Genomic DNA, 21,147 nt, shown 5'->3' on the forward strand with positions numbered 1-21,147 from the left:
TCCCTGAGTACTAATGGTGTGCTTCCCCCGATAAAATGGTCCAAAAAATGGTCCAAAAAATAGTCCAAAAAAATAGTCCAAAAAATAGTCCAAAAAATAGTCCAAAAAATGGTCCAAAAAATTACCCTATGCCGTGATATATCGGAATACTTAATTGGTTTGCCAGAAATAGTGATTGCAATTCAAACATTCCGATATCGTTTTGATTAAATAATGTCAAAACAGATCAAGGATATCAGTTTTCTTACCAAGACGTCCAACTCTGCACGCAATAACTCACAGCTCATCCATCACAAGAATTACTAAATTTACTCATTCCCTTCGACTTCATGTCCCTGGATGATAGTTAATACAAAGAAAACACAACATCTGATTTATATTTTTGGTTCAAATAACATAGTTATTCCGTGAACTTTGTGGATCGTATTGGAGAACTTACAAAAATTTTTGTGAACTCAAGAAACGTGCTTGTTAGAAAAACAAGCGCATTTTGTTTTACATAGCTAATGTGAAGGTTGGCAGATTAGTTCAACCGGACAATTTAGTTATTACTCCATGAGTGTCGTTGTTACAATGGGCAATCAGGAGAAGGGGAAATAAGTTTAAGAGCCAATCAGAACTCGACGCGAAACTAATCATACGGCCTAAAGTGCAGGAAAACGTGAGATTAATAAGTGAATTTGAATCTGTAGTAAGAATTTTGTGAATGACTGGATGTGTTAACCGTCTCTTACAACTCTACACACATTGTTGAAATACAATAAAATTTGATGCAAAGAAAAAGTTACAAGGTTAAAATTAACCTAAGTTTCGTTTTTTTTTGTTGGTCGAGGTGGTTTCAGACGACCTTACGGATGAAGGTTAAAACAGCTGTAACCACTGCATCTCAGTAAACAAAGGGTGAATCAGACACAATTTAGCAGTATTAGAAAAAACATATCCGAACATTAATTTGGTGAAAATAATCTTCTCTGTCTCAGCCAATCAGGATTTTGCCCCCTAGGTTATAAGACACGCAAAGTATCATATATTTTTGCTAAATGAGTCCCAGAATGGATTGGAGAAACGGGATTAATCATTAATCTTGGGCAGTTTTGCCTTTCCGATTCCAAGACTTTCAGTAAAGGAATTACAATTAGAGAGAGGAATTTTATTCCCGGCCTTCTCCAGTTCAACTGCGTTGAGAGTTTCGTCAATTTCCACTACCATTTGATGAATAGATCTTCTGAAGTTTCCAGTTTCCTCTTCGATGTACTCTTCTGTCATTAAAACCAGAATTTCGTCGTCCAGGCTCCAAGGACATTGAGTTTTTCCGATAACGCAATCCGGTAAGTTTTCAATTGATTCGCCGGAGGAGATTCAAATTCATCGAGTAGGGCTTTTACCTTCTCCAGAGTCGTCATAACTTATCCTTTATGTCCTCCTTGGATCTTTCTCTTCTTTTTCAGTTCATCAGCCATTTTTCCACAGAGAGTGAATTCTTCAGTGAGTCAATATTCCCGGGTCTCGGCATCATATAGAAATTATTTGCGAAAAAAGAGGCTAGGGTCCAAACTCCACAGAAGATATGCATTAAACTTGTTGTATGAACCACAATATTTGACTGAAGTAAAAACTCCTAAGCTTCTTAAAATTCCAAACAAAGTAGTGACAAATTGACGCGAACGAAAGCTAAAAAAAAAACCAACTATCTCTCCGCGAAAACAAACTAAAAGTAGGCAAAAAATGTCCACGTCAGTTTTCCAGTGGCAAGTTTAGAGTTCTTTGACGTGATTGGCTAATTTGTGAAATACGCGCACCGTCCAAAAAGAATACGAGAGGGGGAGAGGAAAAGGAAAATTGTTACTTGAAGTTTAAAAATGAAAGAGATTCTCTACAAGATAATACACAAGAGTAACAAATACATGGTAGATTTCGTCGAGTATCTTGGTTCGTGTTACAGTTTCATTTCTGCTTAAAAACATTATTTTGTGATTGTTGGTGCTTAAAGTAAACTATGATATGTAATAGTGATATATTTAGGTCTTTTAAGGTTCTCTGACCTCCATTTATTGGACCGTTTCGATTTTACAGAGCAACAAGAAACGCTTACCTCTTTTGTTAGATCAGAAGCTTAAGCTTAAAAGATAATTTGTCAGGTTTTAATATATTTCTCCTTGATCTTTACTAAGAAGAAAATAAACGAAATAAAAAGAAAAATGAATTAATGAAAATTTCCAGATATAGCTGGTTGGCTACAAGAAACAAGGCTAGTAAGAACAAAACAATGACCTCCTGCTAACCTCATTCTTGTACTTCTCCCACTCTTTCTTCCCCTCTCCCCCCTTCCTCCCCCCCCTCCCAGGAAACTGGTAATGACATAAAATTAATGAAATGCATTGAAAAAAATGATACAAAAAGTGGAAAAAAAGTGATAGAAAGAGTTACGAAAATTTTTCAGAAGATCTACCTCTTTTAATACTTTTATATTCTTTGCAACCACTTCAACCTTAGTAATTTATAAACGACAATAATGCGAGGAGTGAATTTATTAAACATTTAGAGCCCTTATCATAACTGAATTTAACTTACTTTTTTCACAGATTGTGGATTCGTTTTTTCTTAAATTGAGCTGACTTTCTCTGTCAGTAAAGGCCAAGGTGGCGTTTATCCAGGAATAAAAAAATAATACATGGCCATGGGTGCTTGTGACTGAGTGACATATCAAGTTGAACACTCATAGAGAAATCCCATATCTCTGTGTGCCCATGTATTATTCTTTGATGCATGTATTATATTTGATGCAAATGTTTACTCCATGTCCATTTAAGACTTTAAACACCAGAAAATAAAAATGTTATTTCTTGCAACACCAATTGGAAACCACTGCAAATTTATTGGAGACAATTTTTTCTCCTTTCCAAGATGACATGTGACATATTTATCAATTTTCGTATTTTTTTCTCCGTAAGTGGGGTTTAAAATCTAAAAAGCAGTGACCCTAACAGCCTTCTTGGAATTTATAATAGGGAAGGACTTTGTGATTTGTTTTTTATATGGTTGCAGATGGAAAATTGTGAATTTCATAAAGCTATTTTGGCGGCATGTCTTGTTTGACTTGCTTACCGTGAACAATTTTATCACAAAAATGTCAACAAACTTTTCAAATATTTATGATCTACAAGAAAAGGAACAGGCATTCAATACTGTGCCAGAAATGTTGCGAGCTCTAGGTGGAGAGAAGTTCTATGAGTACACACAGCAAACAACACGACAAACTTTGGAGAATATTGGTCTTAATCAATTGTTAATAGTGGAGTAAGTGACAGTTGTCATGAGGATCAATTATGGTCAAGATGTGACTCTAAATGGGTTTGCTAGTACGTTCTTCACCACCTTCAACATCAGGGTAAATTTGAAATGGGCACAAGAAAATGACTGGAAAAATATTATGACAGCTCCTTTCACTCTTTGGGATGCATTTTTGTGAGAGTTAAGAGTGCTCAGCTGTGCCCTGTGCGAGAGTTTTGCCTTAAAGTTCTCCAGATTTCCTTCCTCAACAAAAACTGGGAATGCTCCAAATTCCAGTTTGACTTTGAAACGTTGGATGATGAGCCACTTCATGGATTTGCCAGTGCTAAATTCCATGGTTACCAGTAAAGTTTATGATTATAATTTGGAGTAACAGGTGATCATTTAATCTGATTGTCCAGTCGAGAGTAGCCCTGGGAAAGACTGTTGTTTGCAGTGGTGACTGATGTTTCCACAACCTTAGAGGAAGTCATCACTGAAGATGGTGCAACTCTTAAAATGACTTCCTCTGAGGCTGTTGAAATGGTAGTCATCACCACCATCAACAGTCCTCAGGACTATCCTCAACTGGACAGTCAGAATACACAATCCCATTATTTCCATCATCATTACCATTATTATGATTATTGTTGTCTAACAGCAAAATTTTTTCACGGTCTTTTCCAACTTAGTAAACTGTTTAGCAGAGTAGATGAGATGAAGGTAGTATCATTGCTGGCATATCCACACTTAACCCCTCCTGAAAAGTTTTAAATATTAAATATAAGAATACAGCTTTACTAGCGCATCATTACTACTCTGGTAAGACATCAGATGCACACATCAATGAAAAGCCTCCAAATCCTAAGAGTGAGCTGTAAGATGATACTATAATATTTGCATGTTTACCAAACTGTTTAAGCTTATTTTTGAAGGACATCACAACAGCATTATTGGTCACTTAAACAATGGTATGGCTGCTATATTGTTATAACAAGTCAGGCCTTTCTGATTTAATCTCTTTTTCAATGTTAACACTTTCTTTTGTTCCAATAAATCTCTATGACTGCCCACCATGGAAGTGAAAATGTAAAGATCTACAATAAAACGCCCCGTTAAAAACATTGTATACCAGACTCGAACGTCAATCATTTTTTTCACTTTAATGACAACTTCTGACAGCTTTTATGTTTTGAAAAATGCTTAACCATCAGTGAAACTCTATAAGACATGAAAAGCTTTTAAAGTATGTAATAATGATAACGTAACTTCTTGGTATTGAAAAAAGTGCTGTTTTGGACTCATGAGTCGTAGACACTCAGGGTTCTCCTTATCAGACGGTAACCGGAAGAGCACTTATTACCGCCTGCAAACGCTCAGAACCCTTGACAAATACGCATTTATGGCGAGCTAATCTAGTAAGAAAGTGTAATAACAAGCCAACAGTGTGCACTATTATAGATCTACGTGTGCTTTAATTAGCTAAAACTAACTGTTACCTTTCGAATTTCGAAGCAAGAGTGGTGAAAAACTGTGATCTCGGTCACAGTTTTTCACCATACGGACCTCCCAGCCGGCAAATACCATATATATATATGAGATGACTAAACTTATAGCTGTATATAGCCTAGGGTTTCTAAATTTTTGCTTATTTTCTTGCTACTCTAAGGATCGTAAGATTCCCATACGGCGTAGTTCAAACAGAGGTACATGAGATTTTTACAGCTTGGTATGCTTCCATCGTAAAAATCATAATTATGTGAAAACCCGAAAACTCTCATTCCGATGGTTGAAACAGTCTTACGATAAAATCACCTATTTTTAAACTTACTTACCACAAACGATTAGTTGTACTATCAGTTCCTTCTAGTTTTTCGTTTAAATAGTCTGCTTTTTCGGTTCTTATTTTTCTAGCAGTACATCACCTAATCAGGTTTTAAAAAAATCTTTTGAAGGCGCGTTTTTAGTTTCGAGGCAAATGCTAAAAGCAACCCTAACTTTAACTTGTATCTTTGTACCGACAAAAAACACGTCATTTTCTTAAGGTTTTTGTTTTCACTACGCTACTTGAAGGAGGCGTCTTTTTATCACTAAAAGATATTAAAAACCCTCGTAGTGAAACCTTACTTAAATATCAATATTTTAATATCGCTTCTATGCTAAATATGAATTGCACTAAGTCGCATGTTCGTCTCAGCCCTATCATTCCTCATAGATAAATATGTTTCTATGGCTAGACGAAGACTGTCTTCTATCCGTATTACTTACACAATTGTAACATGAATTCATCTACGTTTAAAAATGTCCAGTGGTTGTCTATTACAAAGACGAAACAATGTCTCTCTTCGCAAATCAAATCTGGTTCCAGAATGTGTTTTCACTTACGATTCCTCTGTCCTTGTTTTGTCTCTTGATGCGGATCTTTGCTGATTGGTTCTGAGAAATACGCGTAATAGTTTAGGACTTTGCAGGAGGAAAACCACGACAAATTATTATGTCGACTGTCAATGGCGGATGTAAATAAGCACTATATACTACACATCTCTGTAGAATCGTATCTTACTTTGTTCGCCAGGTGCATGTGGACAACACTGAGGGTGCATGTGACATCTTAATAACTGTATGTCGCTTTACTTGTTTACTTGATGATGGCAGACACAGAACACTGAGGGCTCATATCACTTCTCCGTTTACTTACAAGATTTCTAACGAGGTCCATAAGCAGTTGATGCAATTTTTGATCTCGGACTGTGAAAGGAAAAAAAAGTCGAAAAGGAGCTTTTAAAATCTCCTTTTTTAATAAATTCAACTTAACCATCTATTTACCTTGAATATTTTTCATAAATAGGTTGATATTTCTGATGGAATGAAATGATTTTTGCAGAGCTCTTCAACAACCTACTGGGAATTTTCACTCGCAACGACAACAGCAAATATGTATTAAAAAAGCTGGTAAAGATCTATCTACGAGATTACCCCTCCAGTCTAATTCCTCACCTTTTAAGTAAAATCTAACATATCTTATACGTCCCATAGCTGTTTAAAAAATGCAATCCCTTTAGATATATATGGGATGAATTGCAATTTCAGTAAGGATTATAGTTGAGGGATTGTCGTATTGCGTTGAAGGGACCAACTTCTTCACGCTTTATGAGCCCTTTAGTAAAGCAGGCTCAGTATCCAAGACGTCATCTCACAGGTCAGCCAAGTAACCAGGATGAAACTGGAAAGATGACGTCTTCTTTTTCATCCACGTTAACTACGTTGAAGACTCCGACATGAACATTAATTAGATTGAAATTTCCAAAACGAACATAAGAGGAAAATTTCTTCAAACTAGATCAGTTTGCAATCAACCAAAAGTGTATTTATCTAGCTCTGAGCTAGATTTCAACATCTCACAGGTTGGCAAGGCTCAGACCTATGTATGTAATGGTGTGGGCAGCTTAATTGGACTTCGCTTACAGTCATTTGTCTTGATTATTATGCATCTCACTTTCAGTTACGTTAAAACTACTCTGGACCAAAGTTATCACAAACAATGATCTGGCTGACTTACACTGCAAGAGTAAAAGGTAATAAAAGATGTGTACCTGAGATATTTTTCGAGGTTCCCATTTTTATTCTTGTTCATTTCTTTAATCATGAATCGGATGTTATCTTCTTGCTTTCCTTTAGACATTCCACTCGATTCCATCTCTAGAGCAATTTCTAAAGGGCTCTTTCCCTCTTTGTTGAGCATTTCTCTCCCATCCTTTGGCTCAAATAAAGGAAAAAGTGCCCTAAAGGCAGATTTAGAACAGGTAAGAATACTATGATGCAGAGCGGTATTTCCATCCTCGTCTTCAATTTTTATCAATTTTTCTTTTTCTTGTTTCTTGAAAATTTGAACCAGGCTAACATTTCTACATTTAATTGCTACTGACAAGGCGGACATCCCTGGAATTAGCCCCTCCCCTGCTGGGTGGTGTCTGTCAAAGTCAGCTGGTAGCTGACAGGTGACATCTATCTTTGTACCCATAAGATACTTCATCACATGGGGGCTCATAGAAGGTAACGAACAAGCTTTCAAGAGTGGAGTGTAACCTCTCTTGTCCCTTTCGTTTAACTGATTAGAAGTGAATTCAGCAAGCCTTTTCGCTATCTCTTCCCTGACATTAAGGCTCGATCCCGAAATTTTCTTATATTTCATCCAAAGATCGACGATAGCTTTAGTGACATCACTTGTCCCTTCGAGATACTTAGAATAATCACTTTTGTCTTCTTGGGTCATGTCTTGAGATGGGCAGCTTTCATTGAGGAGGATGGTATCAGTATCGTTTTGGATTCTATCATCTCCAGTCTCGCCTAAATCAGAGGGATACATTTCATCTTGAGAGAAATCTTGGTCATTGTGCGCCGAATCCAAAGAACGTCTTCTGCTTGAGCTGCTTTCTCCAAAGTCGGAAGAATGATGAGAAACCCTGCGGTCATAGTGTGATGTTTGCTGATTAGATGAAGTTCCTAAATATATCATATCATCATCATCATCATCCTCATTAGACATCGAATCGTCATTATCATCGTTATCTGTCTCACCAGGACATAAGTTGTCATCCTCTATCTTCTGCCTCTTGATTTCGCAGAAGTTAGCGAGGGGCTCTTGAAGGGATCTCTTTCCCTCTTTCTTCGAATTATTTCTATTTTCCATGCTACTTGGGATTCGTTCCTTAATTGCTGACACATCTCTCGTGTCCACGAGATCACTTGGGAAGGCATTTTCGTTACCTGTACTAGCATCCCTTTCGAGTTCCTCATTGCCTTGCAAGAAGGATGCCTCAATCAAAATCCAACGCAGACGGTGCCTTCTTGGGTCCGCCGCTGAAAAAATAGCAAATTGCGCATTTCTTTCACTCATCTCGGCGTTGTGACAAATACCGTTCTCGGTTGATAAGCTGTGTTTAGTCAACTGAGGCCACCGCCTCTTTGCTTCCTCGGCAGTGGCAACGAAGACAATTTTCTCCTTAGTTTTACAGAAATATAAGTCAAGGAGATATAGGGTCTCTCTCCTCCGATTTTCTGCACTGTAGGAGAGAACCAGGAACGAAACTCCTCGAGCGAAGTCTTCTTTTGTAACTATGTCTGCATCGAGTATTTCAACAATGCGAAGGGGAGATTCCTCTCTTTGATCCAGTCGATCACATCCGATGCTTCCTTTGAAACACTTGTCAGGACCACACGTGTTCACAAAGCGGCTAAGGTGCTCCAGGATAATTTTCTCTTCCAGGTCTTCAGGTAACTCGCTTTGAAGTGGTCCCTCCACGATCGTACAATTTTCATCCCAAGGGAAGATTTGGGAGAGGACTAAGTTTTCAATCCAGTCTTTGTACTGAACTTTGAAGAAGGAGTAACGGTTGCATTTAACAACCCATAGACCTGCTTTGTCACAATCATCGTTGAAGCGCAGATCTTCCCAGCATGGCCATGGACGGTAAAAGATGCCTTTTTCCACAGTACTTTTGACATTCAGCAAGACTACAGCGTACACTTGGGTCTTTATAAAGGGACGCACCGCTTTTGGGAAACTTCTCATCAGACCAAGAATACCATAGCTCCCATGTTGCTTATCGCCGAACAATTTCGCAGGACCAGTGTAGGTATACAGTGGAAAACCTTCCGCTTCAAAATTATGTCTTAAAGGATGAGACTCGTATTCCCCGTCAGCCATTGGTGGAGTGTCCTTTCCCTGCATTATTCTCTGAAGACTTTTCAAAGGCTTTAGGAAAGTACCGCGTCTCATTTGCATCACCCCATTGTCATCTCTGAGGACTTTTCTTTCTTTTCCAGATATATGATCAGTTGCAAATTCTGCCTCAGACATCATGGCCATATTGTCATCAATCATGAAGATGTATTCAAGCTCTAAAGAAAATGCGAACTTTTGAATAAACAGTCTGGCATAACCAATTCCTCCTTCATCCGGTCCAAGGCCGCAGTTTGGAAGTTTCTCTGGCAGTTGTAGAATGACGAGCACTTTTCCCCAAGTTTCTCTGTAAGCCTCGAACTTTTCCCCTCGAACAACGACAACTTGGAAATAATTGGCAACAAATTCCTCGTCTTTCATTACGTGGTGGTAATTTAGAGTGCATTTTTTTGGATCGCTTCTGTGTGAAGGATGAAATATCCAGTAAGGCAGGGTGTGATCATCATGTAAGGATTTACTTCTCTTTGACCATTCTTTCAGCTGAGCGAATGATGGACAATTGCTCGGCAGGGAGCATCTAACAGTGACTGGGATACCATCAATGTCTACCTCCGCATTTTCTTGGATAGATTCTCTACCTTGAAGACGTCTTCCACACTCAGCACATTTTTCGAAATGGTACCAGTGCCAGGCACGGAGGCCATTTGAACAATCGTCAGTTTTGAGGCGTTGATGACCAGTCTTAACTAACTTCTGCTTTTCTCCCTTCAGAAGAATATATGGAATTTCCTCCATGTCATGAGTGTAAAAGCAACCTCCTATTGAATACTTTCCCGTCCCAACTGGTTTTTCGTGCAAGCTTGGAGAAGTCTCGATCGTTTTCCAAAAGGGAAGTTGCCAGTCTTTCCATTCGTCCATCTCTCTGACAACCGACTCGTCAGGAACATCTCTCTCCTTCCACTGGTAGAAGGAACCTTCGTCAAATGCAGCGGGTGAAGTGAGCAAAACTCTTTCCTTCCCTAAAATATCCAGTCTTAAATCTCTTATCAGGCACAAGTACGTTCCAGTCTTGCCAATTTGAGGTTCGGCTTGTAGAAGTATTCTGTTGCAGTGCGTTTGTTCGTTTTCATAATCGTAGCTGTCCTTATGAGCTTCATAGTCTAGCCATCGCAGTGACGAGGAATGTGCCCCTTTTTCCTTGCGCGTCGTTGTCATATACCGGTCTGCTTTAATACGGATAGTTGCACTCATTGAATAGCTGTCGCCCAACCAATGCATAAGGAAACGTACTTGTTGGAACTTTCACATAACGACACATTCTTCCCAGCTCTTGAATAAGACTTGACAGATACATTGCTGAGCCCTCCTTAAACTCTTGACTGCTGTCGTAGTTAAGTCGCAAGTCGAGACAGTCAAAGCTTTGAGGAAATGTGTCACCCATGCGACCTTTATCGACCAAAATGAGTATGCATGCCAGGTTTTCCAGGTCCTCATACTGCGTTATCGATTTGTGTACGTGCTGACAATTGGCACACGATTTCTGTCTGAGTTGTAGTTTCAGCTCACTGCAATTACAATCAAACTTTTTGGTGCAAGTTTTTGGTTGAAGTTTTTTGAAAAAGGGACTTGACGACTTCATTAGTTGGTTCTCGATCTGAATTCCTCCATAGTCTCTAATGACTTCGAAGCATTCTTCAAGATGTGACATTTTCCTCGCTAGTTGTACCGTGTAGTAAAATTGGTCAGCAGTTCTCATTGTCTTGGCTCGCACAATTTTCATTTTGCCCTTATCACCTTTCCCGCTCTGAATCAAATCTTCCACTAAGTAATGTGTTTCATGTGCTTGAACGAGATCGTGCCATTTTGCGACCATTTTAAACTCTTGCAGTGTTTGTTTAACGTCACCAACGTGTTCGAGTTTTTCCAGCTCTTGGGGAGGAAGATGCATCATGCATTCAACAAATGATGTAGCTAGTTCTTCCTCAGCTGTCTGTAATTTAACACAGTCAGGTGACATCTGTTTCTGCAACTTGGCTACTTGTTTCAGATTTTCTTGAAAGGTTTGTTTCACTCTATGACAGATATCTTTTTGGATTAGCTCGAAAGCCTCTGGGTCAATGTACCTTTCCAAGTCTGTTGAATAAAGGTTCCCCTTGAATGATTTGAGGCGACTGTGGAATTCAGATGCGGGTGATTCTTTGAATCTTTGGGTCAGTGCCTCACGTATCTTGTCACCACTATCGAAAACACTCGAAAGGATAATGTGGTAGCAGTAATCAGCACAAAGCAAGGCATCGATTGGAAAGGAAGTCGAATCTGACTGTGACATTTTCCTCCCTCTCTTAGCCTTGTCCACAATTTTTTGAAAGGTCTCATCTTCCCGAATTTTCTGGTCTTTCTTGATGGGACTGTTCAGGGTGCTGAGATAGTAGTTCAAACTCATATACTGCTTCCCAGCCGTGTTCACCTGTATTGGTGCCGACTGATCAGTGTAGAATTGGAAAGAAACTTTAGCCAGGTCGTGTTTTGATTTCATAATAGAGACACCACATTTTCGCTCAATTTTGGCGGTTTGCAAACTGACGCAGTTATTCGCGTCAACAGAAATGTAGTGATCTTGTCCGTCGCAGGAACAAAATGCAACCACCCCTACTCCAAAATCTAGCTTAACTTCAAATTCTGTTGGCTCTGGAGGATCATGCTTGGCTTCTAAATTTCCGTTGACATTTTTGATGACGGTCAAGGTCTTCGAAGGTGTTTGTTCTGCTTTGAGAGTAACAATGCCGTGACTGCCTTGGATGATGAATACTGTCGCATCATCTCGCTCAGGTGTTACACTTAGTTTTCCGTTTGTGGAGACTTGAAGGTACTGGTACGGGGAGTTTTCAGTGATCAAAGCTGACTTGAGCTTCATTCGCATTCCACTTTCAAAGTTTTTAAGTTCGGCCTCGGACCAATGGATAACATGAAGTTCTACTTCCTTTGAGGTGTTTCGCACATGCTCTTTAGGGCTAGAGTCTTGCGTCTGCACCACAAGATCGCCTGCTGTCTGTTCGTTCAGAGTGGTAACGTCACTGTCTCTCATAAGGACGCAGGAAACCACGGGAAGGCGAGAGTTCTTCGTCAGGAGGTTAAAAGGTGTAGCCGAGATTTGTACAACAATCACATTTCTTGGAGGGTCCTTTTTGCACCATTCATTGATGAAAAGATTATGGGCAGAGGATTTTCTCTCTTTGTCTCGTGTTATTCCCCAATGGCATTCGTCTGCTACAATGACAAACAGTGTCTGAGGTTTTTCTTGAACATCTCTTTTGAGTTCATCAAAATGCGTATCCGTTTCTGCACTACGAACATACATGAACATCCTTTTCTTTCCATCACGGTCACGTTTGCGTGATTCGAGTTCTTCTCTTGATAGTACACCTGCGTTAGGATGGCAAATCCTCTTCTCTGTCTGATCACTCAGCATTCTGTACCGGGCTGTGTACACTACGAATTCAATATCGTTGAAGACCTCCCTTAATCTTGAAATGCTGTGGTAATGAGACATGATGGTATCAATTCGTTTCTTTAATATCGCTGCCATCTCTATTTGAGAAGGATAATAACATGGCCTCTCCGGGGTCGCCTGGACTTCCCGCTCAACTTCTTCATCTTCATCTGACGAGTAAAGATCATCTAGACAAGAATCTTGGCTTTCCTCCTTTTCAGCCTCTGCGTCACTTTCAGCATAAAATGTTGCTTCATTCCAGAGGCTTTGGTTTATCGTTCTTCGTAGCTCCCCGGAAGGATCTGTTTCGTTGTTTATTCGTAGAGACACCCTTGTAATGTTTCCCTGGGACGGGTAAGGTAAAATGGGTTCAAAGTCAGCAAGCTTGGCGCGTAATATGGATGCAGTTTTCTCGTCATCTCTTTTATACCATTCCGTGCGCTTGTGGTTGAGTTTCTTTAACTCTAGAAGTGTTTCAGAAGTACAATTAAGGAGATCAAGAAATCGTTCTGTTTCCTGGTTGGAGACATCTTCCAAGGAGATTGCAACCACAACTTCGATTAAGAAATCGAGAAAACATGATTCAGTCATCCCAGATGGAACTTGCCAATAGTAAACATTGTCATGGTCACCATCCAGCTCAAGGGAGTAAGCTGAATCTTCTTTGAATGTGAACTGCACGTGGACAGGGCGAATTTCATCGCGAAAAACTTCACCTGCAACCACACATTACAACTTTTTCGTCTCATTCAAGCTTTTAGTAAAACCTTTATAAAATTGAGAATAGATTGTCACAATCCCTTTCGTGAATCAGAAGCATCCCACATTATACGCAACTTGTCAATGCTCCGTTATTAAATTATTTTTGTAACTGAATGAAGAGTTTGAGATGAAGTTCTAAATACTTCGTCTTATCTGATCGCAAATATTTATACAATTTTGGCTGTTGAGCAGTGCATCTGTATCATTGGTTAGAGTCTTGCTCAAGCCTACATTTTCGTGATTCTTTATTTTTTAAGCGCTTTTTTTGTTAACATAACTGTATTAACCTTCTCCTTTCGCAATATTCTGTCACCGAGTTCCTTGTCATCGACGCTCATTAGATGAGGAAATAACATACCTTGATCGGTCATCTCTGTTTAAAGGCGTATCTCACGATAAACACTGAGCCTGAAAACAAATTTTACATAGTTGTATTATATGGTACGTTAATGCTACACCCAAGAATATAAAATATATGATATACTAAATGTTCTGATTTCTGTACTGTCCTTCTTCACAAATTGGAGCGGAACAATCGGGGAGTGGGGAATGGTGGCTTTTCTGTATGTCGTATGGAAATCACGTCAATGGAGAGCTTAATGTAGTACAGGTAAGCCTCACTTTCATTCTTATTTAAAAAAGGATAATGCCTCCATCGACGACTCAGGCATCCAGTGATGAATTTTGAATCCTTTGCAACCAATATTTAATTTGCCAATGTCACTCGGTATTTTCTTTGACAAGTTGAAAATCGCGAAGATCACACAGATTTGTAATACTAGCGACGCTCGCTCAGTCCAAAGTTATCGTTCGATTTCAGCGCTCTCTAAAATTTCCATTATCTTTGAGAGCTGTGTTCCTGTTAATTTTTAAGTGAATCTGCTGACCAGTGCATAAGGGTTTCATAGTCGCAGTTTGTGTGTGTATTTATTTTTATAGCTTAAAGCTCTCACTGGTCAACTAGTTCAGGTTTGAAAATTCTTCAAATTTAGACGGTGCGATGCAAATCTTTGTTCGGGTATTACTAAACTAAGGATCAGCAGACCTCATACCTGTGGAACCAGCGGAACCTGTGGAACCATATATTCTTGGTAAAAAAAAATATTAGATATATATAAAATTTAAAAAAAAAACCCTTAAACTTGTTCGAAATTTCGTTTTCGGGTATAAAGAAGATTAAGTTGATAGTTAATAGCTAGAAATAATTGACTTTCAATTCAGTTGTAGTGACATTCACTTCACAGTGATATGTAATGTCATGAGGAACAATCAGCAGTCACCTACCCCGAGTGTTAGTAACTTGAATCATAATTTGAAAGCTCTTATGGTTTGGATACCGCGATATCCGAATATAGCCTCATCCAAAGGCTCTCAGCAAACCTTTCCGGCTGGAATTGGTGGCTGTCAATTCCTTTTCATTGTACATGACCCTGAGGTGAGGAATACGAGTGCAAAGTAATATCATCGCCGCTGATGCACGCGGAATTTCGGAGTGATCAGGATGGCAGGAGTGAACTTAATGCGTGTTGCTCACGGTGAATTTATTTGGTTGGCGTTTCTAACAGACGTATCTTGGAAATAATTACGTGGAAGGCAAAGTAGATGAACGAAAACCAAGCTAAATTGCCCTAAATCAGCCCAAGAAATTCATATGATGCAAAAGAACAACCACTTGCGCGAGGTAAATTTGACTTCATTCAAAACTAGTCCAGATATTTTAAGGTTGAGAGTGCGACTGTTCCTCGCCATGCAAATCCTAATATTTCACCCATTGCATAACGTGAATATATTTGTCTATTCAGAGAGGCTCACTAAGTGAGCTTGGGTTCCGCTGGTTCCAGAAGTTCCGCGGTCTACATGTTCTCGGTTTACTAACACCCCGTTCCGAATTACAGTCCCTCAATAATATTTGCACTGTAACGCGATGAACATATGTTTAAAGAATTTTTCTCCCGCTTACATCTGATAACAAACCTCCTATCAGCTCCCAGTTGGCTTGTTAGCTCAATTGGTAGAGCGCTGCACCGGTATCGCAGAGGTCATGGGTTCAAATCCCGTACGGGCCTGAAATGTTTTTCAGGTCCTACTTACAACTACTAGTTTCAGTAGTGTTCTTAGCTGCGAGGATCTTCTAATTTCATCGTTCCACCGCAGTGCAAATATGTGAATTTTCATATATCTAAATCTTCATTCACTCGGATGTTTATTTGTACCCAATTCATTTACCAGCTCCCAGTTGGCTTGTTAGCTCAATTGGTAGAGCGCTGCACCGGTATCGCAGAGGTCATGGGTTCAAATCCCGTACGGGCCTGAAATTTTTTTCAGGTCCTACTTACAACTACTAGTTTCAGTAGTGTTCTTAGCTGCGAGGATCTTCTAATTTCATCTTTCCACCGCAGTGCAAATATGTGTATTTTCATATATCTAAATCTTCATTCACTCGGATATTTATTTGTACCCAATTCATTACCAGCTCCCAGTTGGCTTGTTAGCTCAATTGGTAGAGCGCTGCACCAGTATCGCAGAGGTCATGGGTTCAAATCCCGTACGGGCCTGAAATTTTTTTCAGGTCCTACTTACAACTACTAGTTTCAGTAGTGTTCTTAGCTGCGAGGATCTTCTAATTTCAAACCTCCAACAGTTTTCTGCCTCGAAACGTTGTACCTTAATAAGCATCGCCGCCAATGTTTACATAAGATAATGAAATTCAAAAACTTTAGCTGCTCTCACAGTTCCCTTTTCACATCAGATCGTAAACAATCGAAGCGATTCGTAAAGTTGGGTTTGTGCCTGAACTCCCAATTTTGCGCTACAGTATAAGAAAAATTTCAAAAGGCTCTTCGCTTTTAAAACACTGTGCATGTTTGTTAAGTGAGTGACAATAATTACCCACCACTGAACCCAGAGATCAACTGATTCAAACGAACTCAGTTCAGTCGCCTGCCTCTTTCAAAACGGCGTCGACCTATTCAAGTTTTTTCTCTCTCATTTTTAAAGTATTATTATCATTTTATAAACGATTTGATTTTTTCATTTTCCAAACCTTTTGTTTTTCGATCCGTGATCCGGTCCATGATCCGAATCGGTCCGATCCAGATTTTGTCGACGCCGCTTTTAGAGTGCGTGGCTCACAGCCACTTTGAGTTTTAAATTTCGAATTGAGTATGACAGTATTTGTTTTCAGTTGGTACTCAGTTGAGCTCATTGATGTGTAATCTGACACGCATCGACGTCTAAACGTACTTGAATAATGACACATCTTCGATTCCCATTGAACTAATTAGCTGTCTACAATAAGTCGACGGTTTGAAATTGAGTTGATTTATTGGCAGGCAGTTGACCCAAATAAGCTGACACAACAGAACAATTTTGCGTCATGTAATGGCTTGGTCAAGCATCCGGAAAAAATCTGCCTCAGTGCTAAACTAAACCTATGCTCTTTATTGTCGGGTTACTTGCTTCAAACGAGTCCCTTCTACTAACTTTAAAAATAAATGTACTTGGCTCCCCTACTTTAGTAACAAGATTCGACTAGGTTTTTCGCTGTTTACGATCGCATCGCTAGGAGACTCTCAATACCATCTTGCATACAACTGAGAAATTATTTTACAAAGTCAGATAATATTTGACCACTGAAGAGAATGCCAAACAGATCTAAATAAAACCAACATGTTGCAATTTGGCGTGTATTTTACGAGATTGCTCCTAAAGCCTTCAGTTTTCGCTAAAAGCAACGGATAGACTGAATTGCTATCTTTTATGATAATATACAGTCAAAATTGGACCACGATAAAATCATCCATGAGTACAAAAGTACAGTTTGCATGTAAATCATTTTTAAGCGGAGATTCCTGTTTACCCATCGTCTTTGAATTCTACGATGGTGCTCTCTACATATTTCATAGTATCCTCAACATCAAGATAAAGAAAACGAAGCTTTTTACCATGAGACTTTCGAGAGCCGACTTACGTCCGTTGACCGTTACATCTATAAAGGTACTTTCTTCGCTTCCATCAGTTTCAGATATCCATTGCGATGTTTGATTAGCTTGGCTGAAAGGTAACGGATAATAACGTTTACCAGTTTTGTGTAAGACTTTACGCTAATAACTAACGGCGTAATTTCTTCCAGTCGGTAATGTATATATGTAAGACTTTACGCTAGTAACCAACGGCGTAATTTCTTCCAGTCGGTAATGTACATGTTGTAAGATTTTACGCCAGTAACTAGCTTCCAATCGGCGATATATATAATGTAAATTTTACGCTAGCAATTAAATTATATCATACTTAATTAAAATTAATCTACCGACGGAGATAGTGGCGTAAAATCTTACAGTATATAAATTGTGTTAGTCACATAATACGCCGTTATATATATTCCCATTTCACTTTCCGTCGTCGTAGAAGAAATCGAATTCGACTCACATGGAAAAACCGAAGAAACTCAGAAGCTAGAACTCCAATCGTTAACGTCCAAGGCGCCAAATACGTCCCTGCCGTTATTATAATTTACCTGACCTTTGTGATATCCAAGAGCCTTTCTGTTGTTTATGCATATGATTCCTAGAATTTCACAAGAACGTCGAGAATTTTTCTCGGAAACCTCTCGGAAACCTCTCGAAAGCGCGACCTCGCGCATCACTACACATCTATAAATACACACAATCGATGCAGAACCGCGAACGAACGAAAACCCAACTCATTTTGCATTTGGAAGAAAGCAGGTTTCATTTTCGATGTAGCTGACTTTTTCAATCAGAGTTTTAAATGAGCTCTCGTCCCCGGGGCTAGTATCCTTTTTACCTCTTTATTCAAAATAATTACTGAGGTTAAAAAACCCCGCAGAGGTACAACTTAGGGTGCAACTTGAATGAAACTAAAGGACTAAAGGAATAAGAAGCCATGCTTACCGACTGTCCTCTCTGTACGCTTGACCGATTTTAGTAAATACCTAACACGGTGAAATTAGAAGATTAAATTTTTTTCAGGTCCTACTTACAACTACTAGTTTCAGTAGTGTTCTTAGCTGCGAGGATCTTCTAATTTCATCTTTCCACCGCAGTGCAAATATGTGAATTTTCATATATCTAAATCTTCATACCTAACACGGGTTCATTATTTGCAGTCCTCGATTAATATCCTGTCAGCACCATAATAATTCTATATACATGACGTACTTACCTTAAGAAGCAAGATATCCGCTGACCAACTTTTATGTCACGGCGCCTTTGTAGAAACCCTGGCAGAATATGGACTGACAGCAAATCCACTTGTAGATATTGCGTTCCCATGTCAAGAGTTGGAGCACTGCACCCGGAGCTGAAAGCATGACGACAACAATTGTTTCAACTTTGGAAGAAACAGTTCTCTGAAGTATCATCACATGACCTGAAATGGGTAAACAATGCATACAAGCTACGGAATATTGATTGATATTCTTCTCTCTCGATAACTCGCAAACCGTGTGTAAGAATGCTGTAAAGTTAAATAGAAAATTAACGCAGTTGTTGTATCGAACGAAATTAAATATTCCAAAAAGGGAACAATATGGCTCCTTGGGTCTTATTTTCAAACGAGAAGATGTAGACTAACACATTATTTTCTTTTGTTTCATTTCAATTAACTGTTTTCATTAAAATGCTAAATGAGAATCTTTTAACTAGTTACATCTCTTGGTTCAAATAGAAGGAGAAAAGGTTTCAATTCAAGCTGAACGGCCATTTATGATTCACGCACGTCAAATCCTAAGTACAAGAGCATTTTATTGGCTTCCAATTAAACAGGACTTTTAGTGGTCAAAAGTTCAAAACATTCGTTTAATATCCATCGTTCTATAAAATGCAAACTTCCTTTTGTCAGAAAAGCACATGATTATTTCGTCCACTTAAGTCTCACTGATCCAGGGTCGTGTTTAAAAATCACAAGAGTGAGCACGAGTGATCGCGATTGACAAGGCATCAGTATATTTGGCTAACATCATAATTGCACCTTCATTACGTCACATTTTATAATCATGATTTAACCGAAAAAAAAAGAGATTTCAGAGGCTGAAATAAGTAAATGATGTATAATTTCCTTCTTTTCCAAAAGAGAGAAGGGAAAGGTTGTGTAATCTTCCCGAACTTCCAACCTCTGTTTCCACCACTAGACCTTTTTTTGCTCACTTTTCCTCACTGCACTTTTTTAAAAATTTATTTCAGTTTAATTTCTTTTTCGTTTAAGTTACTTTTTTCCTTTCCATACCTTACATCCTTCCTTCTTTCTTCTGTTGAAAATCCATCTACGAATAAAGAGGCTGGAGTCCAAACTCAGTAGAAAATATGTGTTCAATTTGTTTAATGAACCACGACATTTGGCTAGAATAAAAACTCCAAAATTTCTTAAATTTCCAAGCAAAGGGGTAACAGATTTACGCGAACGAAAACTGAAAAAAAACAACTAAAAATCCGCGAAAAAAAACTAAAAGTGCGCGAAAATATCCACGTCAGTTATCCAATGTCAAAGTTAGTGTTCTTTGACGTGATTGACTAATTTGTGAAATAACGCGCGCCGCGCGTGAATACAAAAAGAATACAAAGGAAGGGAGGGGGGAGGGGAAGAGAAAAATTGTTACTTAAAAATTTAAAAACGAAAGAGATTTTCTATGCTTTCTTTTACTCTGAAGATGATACGAGAGGCAGGAAAGAAGGAAACAGGATTCTCGAGAAAGCTGACACTGGCGAAACATGATAACATAGTGAAATATTTTTGGACAGCGAAGTCCCTATCCGGGACCTACTCTTTGATAAAGAAGAAAATCATACATTGTTTGCATATTTCAGCCTCCGGAAATGTTTATTACATAAGATTATAGGCAATCACTGGATGAGGATTTTGTGATATCCAGAATAATCAAGGTCGAGGCTTACCGAGACCTTAGTTATTCTGAATATCACAAAAACCGAAGCTAATAATTGTTTTACTGTACATTGAACTATATAATGAAATTATTACTACTATTGTCATCATTTAAACATTTAGATCACGGGACAATGCAACCCTGGATCACTTTTAATTGGCTGAGCCTGACTGGTTGATGAGTCATTACATCATGTCTAAAACTGGAATTTGTTAAATGAGGAGGTTAAATTACTTTGATGATAACCTCGGAGCTAGCCAATCAGCTTGGCTGAAAAGCGCTATTTACATGTGTATTAAAACGACTGCACTTAGTAGCATCAATTTTTATTGGTATCCGTTCTATGTCAGGTTATTATAAGCATCTTGTTGACGAACTTTCCTTCATTCATATCCAACAAGCCATTGCCGAATAATTGCGAAGTTCAGATAGGGTGAATTGCATGTCCGTAAGAGCTAATGTCAGCATGCATCAAACAAACAGCGGCAAGTCACCCAAATTTGTTTTCCCTCCAACTTTTATGTTTTGTATCCCAATATGTTCTAATAATTGTGGTGTAGTTTTTTTGTAAAAATATATTTTAGTTTTCGAGAAACAATTTTTTTCGTTCGACCGCTCAAATATGCAAATTTTCACCGTGAATATTACCCGAGTTGTGTGACCTCATGTATCGAATGTACTAGACCTACAGTATTTCTGTGAACATAATCCTTTGTTTTATCATCTAAACTTAATCCCCTGTCGTTATTGAAGCTGCCAAGGAAATATTAACCATACTTTAACTTCAGCCGGCAAAGGAATTATTGATGGATCTGAACATTTTAGTTTTCTGAATGCAGTAATTCCTGCAAGGTTTTTCTAGATGTCATGCAAAGAGAAAAAAAACCCATCTCTTGGTATTTCGGAGGTTGACTCATATTTGAATTTCTGTGTCACGCTTGTCACGCAACTGACAAGTTAGAGAAGATATATAAACTGGAACTCAAATCTGGCTAGAATGTGGTAGAGCATAATTAACTTGATCATCGAAACAGCTAATAA

General features: G+C 38.7%; 1 protein-coding gene and 1 non-coding gene across 2 annotated transcripts; one reads left to right on the plus strand and one right to left on the minus strand.

The window, feature by feature from the left end:
• Positions 1 to 4,436: 4,436 nt before the first annotated feature.
• Positions 4,437 to 17,758, minus strand: LOC131798598 (uncharacterized). Its single transcript, XM_066164569.1, is given in 6 exon segments — positions 4,437 to 6,018; positions 6,864 to 10,202; positions 10,204 to 13,159; positions 13,564 to 13,613; positions 17,150 to 17,258; positions 17,634 to 17,758. Coding segments are annotated over 4 exon segments (6,351 nt in total). The 5' UTR covers positions 13,577 to 13,613; positions 17,150 to 17,258; positions 17,634 to 17,758; the 3' UTR covers positions 4,437 to 5,975.
• On the plus strand, positions 15,688 to 15,760 carry Trnat-agu (transfer RNA threonine (anticodon AGU)). The gene has a single exon. It is a non-coding gene; the product is annotated as a tRNA-Thr (tRNA).
• Positions 17,759 to 21,147: the final 3,389 nt, after the last annotated feature.

This window comes from Pocillopora verrucosa, chromosome 3 (genome assembly GCF_036669915.1).
Source record: "Pocillopora verrucosa isolate sample1 chromosome 3, ASM3666991v2, whole genome shotgun sequence".
Taxonomy (NCBI): Eukaryota; Metazoa; Cnidaria; class Anthozoa; order Scleractinia; family Pocilloporidae; genus Pocillopora; species Pocillopora verrucosa.